Raw genomic sequence first — 5415 nt, 5'->3', positions numbered from 1 at the left:
CGTCTGCGATAAGGAAGAGATTGGCTTCGCATTGTATATATTCGTCATCTCATCTGATAAGATGTCAATCGGCATCATTCCAGAGATGACGAATGCTGCATCATCTGAGACAGTCCTGAAAGCAGAGCATACCCTCAGGGCTGCCCTCCGGTAGACTACACTCAGTTTGTTGGTGTTAACCGACGTCTGCAACGCCTCCATCCAAACTGGGGTCGCATAGAGCATGATTGAGGTCACCACCCTGGCTAAAGGGAACTTAGAGGTATGCCGTGACCCTCCTACGTTCGGCATCATCCTCGCCAGGGCCATACTAGCGGTGGATGATTTATCGCGAACATACTGTACGTGCTGCTTATAGCTGAGTTTCCTGTCTATCACCACCCCCAAGTATTTGATGGTCGGCTTGGAAGTGATGAGATGATTCCCGATTCTAATGCAGGCGTAATTTCTCTTCCGGCGTTTAGTGATGAGGACCGCTTCTGTTTTTTCCTCTGCAAGTTTCAGACCAGAGCTCTCTAGCCAACTTTTAACAGCACTAATTGCCTCGCTTGAGTATAACTCTGTCTGTCTGTCCATCTGTCTGTCACACCCGATTTATTCGGAAACGGCTAAACCGATTATCACAAAAACTGGTAGGAGCGTGTGATCTATTGTTCCCTTTACATGCAGCAAGTGGCGCCATTTTATTTTAAATTTAATTTGTGAATGAAGGGTGCAAAATTTTTTTTCATAAAATATGCCCATGTGAAGTATCAAATGAAAGGACTCAATTAGTACTTTTCGAAACTGGTTCCATATTTGATATCGGGTGAAACATAGGGAAGTGAGGGCTCAAAATGTGACCATCAAAAAGTGTAACAAATCTCGTTCTCAGAACCTATCCAACCGAAAAATCTGAAAAAATCTAGGCCTCAAAATACATCCGGTTCCGATATGTGCACAAATAAAGTTAATAATAGCGTATTTCCACATTTTAGAAATCTACCCGGCAACCCCCCTTATGTCTATTACAGAAGACAAAATGGTATATTATTCAAACTTAACCAAATTGTGCATTATGTTATCTATATAATGCACAATTTGGTTAAGTTTGAATAAATGCAACAATTATTAACAAAGTTATAGGGAGTCAAACTTTGCCATTTTTTTGTGAATTTCATGCATGTATGACGTCATCATCACATATCGATTCATCAATACCACAACGAAATGAGTTCTTATGAATGGGGTCGGAAAGAATTATTTTGTTTTAGTTTTTTAGTCATTCGTATATGCCCACAAGGAAAAGTGGCAAGGAATTACATTGGTAACTAGTGCTAGAATTAATTCCATTGCTAGGCGCTAGTAATTACTTCCATTTTGCATTGAAATTACATTAAATGTAATGCAGTGGGTAATGAGTTCGATGTTAGAATATGCTGCATGCGCGTGCAGGAAGTGTTATGAAATTATTTTCCGTTAGAAACATTTCTGATGCAATAATTACATTTCACGCGTTATTATTTTTCAGAGCTTTGCAAGTTAACAAACGTCGTCTTTAATAACATATTTGAAGTTCTGACAAGTGCAGGAAAGAAAGTTTGTTAAGTGAAAGAAAAGTGATTTGAATATAAGATTTCCCTATATTTGCAGGTCTTTATTGGATAACAAGACCTATCTTGTTTCAGAAAAAATCGTAAAACAAAATCAGGCAATTATGGACGTCTTGGCATCACATTCAGTATTGCTAAATAAAATCTATAAAAATGAAACGATGCCCACCGAAGTGTCAACTGTTTTCCCGATAAAAACGGTGGAAGAATTAGAGAAACTGAATAACGGTATATCTGAGGAGGATATTCCTTTTTATGTAAGAGTATTTTCTAGTTTCTATAGAAATCCTTATAATTATAATCTTATATTACTAGGTTGCAACTGTTAAAATGAAGATAAAAGCTGGCGGTTTAATTAAAAATTTCAGCAAACTGATTTCCGAAGACATTTGTCTGAAGTACAATTATAATGGAACACACGGCAAATTGCCATTTTGCCAGTATTTAAAAATTAACGGCTATTTTGAAGGTATATGATGCGAAAAATACAGTACTGGATTATTCTATAAAAAGTGTTATTTCCTTTCAGGGGCAGTTGGTGATGAAAATTATACTTCACTGATCAAACAAGCATTTAAAAGGGCAAAAAATAACTTTTTTAAAAAAGAATGCCTAAAAAGAAAATAAATTTTGTTTTATTATATATATATGAATTAATTACTGTTTTGTTTGTTGAAATAATTTTGTTTTTTCAGCTTGCATTTTCGTGGAGTTAAATAGAATTTTCATTTCTTTTCCTTTGATGAAGTTTCAAGAGATTTTTTTCTCATTAAGGATGGTTGAAGATAATAAAAGTTAAAAAACCGATCTAAAATACTCGAATCACAGAAGTCTAGTGCAATTGTATCCAACTGTAATGAATTGAAGAATTAATTTCCGAACTAGTTACATTATTTAATAAGAAATCGATGATAAACTAGATTCGTAGTAACCGATTACGGAATGGCTTCTTGGTAATCGAGGCCGGATCAATTGGTTACCGCCTATGACACGCAATGCTAAATGTAATGCGCAAAACGCATTTAAGTAAGCCAAATTAGAACTGCTTTTTGGTTCCAGAGAATCGATTCCGCAATTGATTATGAACTACTTCCATTTCCTAGTGGGTGAATATCAACTACTCCAAACAGACATGTGTATATGTAGGTATATAGTACATGCGTGCTAATGAAGTTTGCGGGAAATGTCTAATTCAGATAGATATAATTGTATAAATCAGCCATATTTAATATACGTACTATATATGTCCATATGTATGTTATGCTTTTGCGTACGAAGTAAATCGGAAATATGCGTACGATTAATTTATATAAGTGCACATATATGTACAGTATTCGGAAGTAGGCGGTTTGATTGTTTGAGGTGAGCATCATATGTATGTCTGTAATATGTAGGTATGTCTTGTAGTTTGGAAAAATATGGAGGATTATGTTGGATTTGTAGCCATATACGGATAGAAAAATATACGTTGAAGTTTCCTTTATATCCGAAGCGCGAGCTTCCGGTATTCCGACTTGTTTTGCTGTTCAAAACGCTCAGTTTTTAGTTTTATATCTATTTTTCTATTTCAAATAAAACTAATGAAATATTAGTAAGTGTAGAAAATGCGCATATAAATGCATTGTTCTTTTTCAATAATTTACACGAAAATATAATCTGGCTTTCGGGATATTTGACTTCAAAGTGTATTGCAGAAGCTGTTCAACTTCTTAGTTGCTTAACTGTACGTTACGATCCGAAAATCATAGTATCATGTTTTTGTTTACTTTTGACTTTTCTCAAATTTTGGAATTAACCAATTTCCAATTGTGTGAAACAAAAACTTTTAAAATCGATTCAATATCTGTCTGTGCGTCTGTCACACCCCATTTAGTGGTCAGTACATGTGGCATGTGAATTCCTTTATATACACCAAGTGGCACTTTTTTTGTGTTAAGCTTAAGGGGGGCTACCAATTTATGTGAAAGGGAGGTGTAAAACTTTTTTTTCACAGAATATGGCTATGTTGGGTATCAAATGAAAGGGCTCAATTAGTACTTCTTCTGATACTGAATGAAATGGGCACAAAATGTGTACCCCGAAAAGTGTAACAGCTCTCGTTCTCAAAACCAAAATCGAAGATATCATCTTACTCAATTTAAAGGGGATAACTGTGAACATTTATTTAATTGTTTCCGGACGCGAACATTGTTTAGAAAGCCCTGATTTTGGGTTCCTCTTATAACATATCTATTCCGTATTTCTTTATTAAAAGCCGCTCGGTTTTCCCACATTTTTCTGTTAATGAACTTTTCCATAATACTTTTCGGCTAGAAAATTATAACAGCATGGCTAATCCCTTAACAGCCGATGGTCGTTAAATCGATCAGTGTTAGACAAACCACAGATAGCTAAGGCCAGCAACGATGTAGTGAGCTCTATGTTTAGCATTCTCTTCATCAATTATGTGTCTAGAAAGAATAATGCCAGGACAACCATGTCCCATACACAGAACACTCCATTAACAATCAGAAATTATGTGCTTCTCCCGCAAACTCCATTCCTTTGAAGTATTTAATCACATTTACGATTTACTCTTATTTAAACACAACCAACGACTTTATTGTCCTATCTCCCATACGTACCTACGTAAATACATATACACACGAACGTATTCAGGAGCAGGAACAAACGGAAGAAGAGGGTAAAGAAAAATCACTTTATAGTACAACAGTCTTAGGAATTATCCGTTTACGGAATCCTGCTTAAATCTTTCCCTGGTGTGCCCCAGAAAGAGTGGGGACGAGAGTTCTTTTCTCTCTGGCAAGTACTGATGTATGTTACGTAACTATTGTTGTTGGCCGTTATATTCTTCTGCTATTCGGCACCCGCTCTTCCACCATGAACAGAACGAATTTAAGGATCCAGTAAATAACTCCAAAAACAACCAGTAGCAAACAATTTTTTCTTCCTGTACAAAAAACAAATACACAATGACATCGTGAGATGAATGGAAGCCTGTTCGTCCTTAAGACGATGAAGCCAGGAAAATAATAGTGAACTAGGGAGCACAACACAATACAAAACAACTCCATTTCAAAAACACATTAGAACTCAAAACTGCCTCCCTATGGCAATTTCCTTTCCGCGAACATTTAGCTCGTTCGCCACTAATAAGGCCAGGAGCCTGGCCCTGGAAAACTATAAGGAATCAAATTAGACAATAGCCTCCCACTCCGGCACGGAATATGTGGTCCTTGTTATTGCGCCTGACGTGCTACCTCGCCTCATTTAGAACAATAATGAACAACACTTATCACGAGGCAAACTTGAGCGTACTGCAGCTCATATTCATACCCCATTGTCCAGTTTTACGCCAAGCAGCCTTTTGTTAGTAACCAATTCAAAGTAGATTTTCAAATAAGGACGTTTTGTCAGAAGAACGCTTCATAGAAATTTCCGCAGCTCAGAATTAACACTTTGTTCCCATTGAACTGCGTCTCAGTGTCGGTGGAACAATTGCCATAACTGCGAAAATGAAACTTATAGCGAATAGGTGCTTTTCGCCGTAGAGTTAGTTATTTTCTTGCTGCCATAACAATTAATTAGATTATACAAGCATGTGAAAGGACGAAGATACTACCTTTGATCTCATTCACCATCTAAACTCGGTTGGAGCATTACAGGAACTAGTTAGTTAGTTTAGTTTGTAGAGGGAGTCGCAAGCAAGCATTCAGGCTGCTTGTTAGGTCCGTTATACTGTCCCTTTTACGCCTGCCGGCTACGTGAATTTTCACAATTTCGCCTTTCAGAACAGACTTGATGGTGAATGGCCGGATGCCAA

The 5415-nt window shown here is 36.8% G+C and overlaps 1 protein-coding gene across 1 annotated transcript; it reads left to right on the top strand.

Annotated features, from left to right (window-relative positions):
* Positions 1-1616: 1616 nt before the first annotated feature.
* LOC119653977 lies at positions 1617-2308 on the top strand. The gene is made up of 4 exons (XM_038059140.1): positions 1617-1849; positions 1908-2061; positions 2122-2174; positions 2288-2308. The coding sequence occupies exons 1-4, from the start codon at positions 1697-1699 to the stop codon at positions 2306-2308; spliced, it is 381 nt and encodes a 126-aa protein (XP_037915068.1). The 5' UTR covers positions 1617-1696.
* Positions 2309-5415: the final 3107 nt, after the last annotated feature.

This window comes from Hermetia illucens, chromosome 4, assembly GCF_905115235.1.
Source record: "Hermetia illucens chromosome 4, iHerIll2.2.curated.20191125, whole genome shotgun sequence".
Taxonomy (NCBI): domain Eukaryota; kingdom Metazoa; phylum Arthropoda; class Insecta; order Diptera; family Stratiomyidae; genus Hermetia; species Hermetia illucens.
The sequence above is the reverse complement of the archived record's forward strand: the minus strand, read 5'-3'. Positions and strand labels throughout refer to the sequence as shown.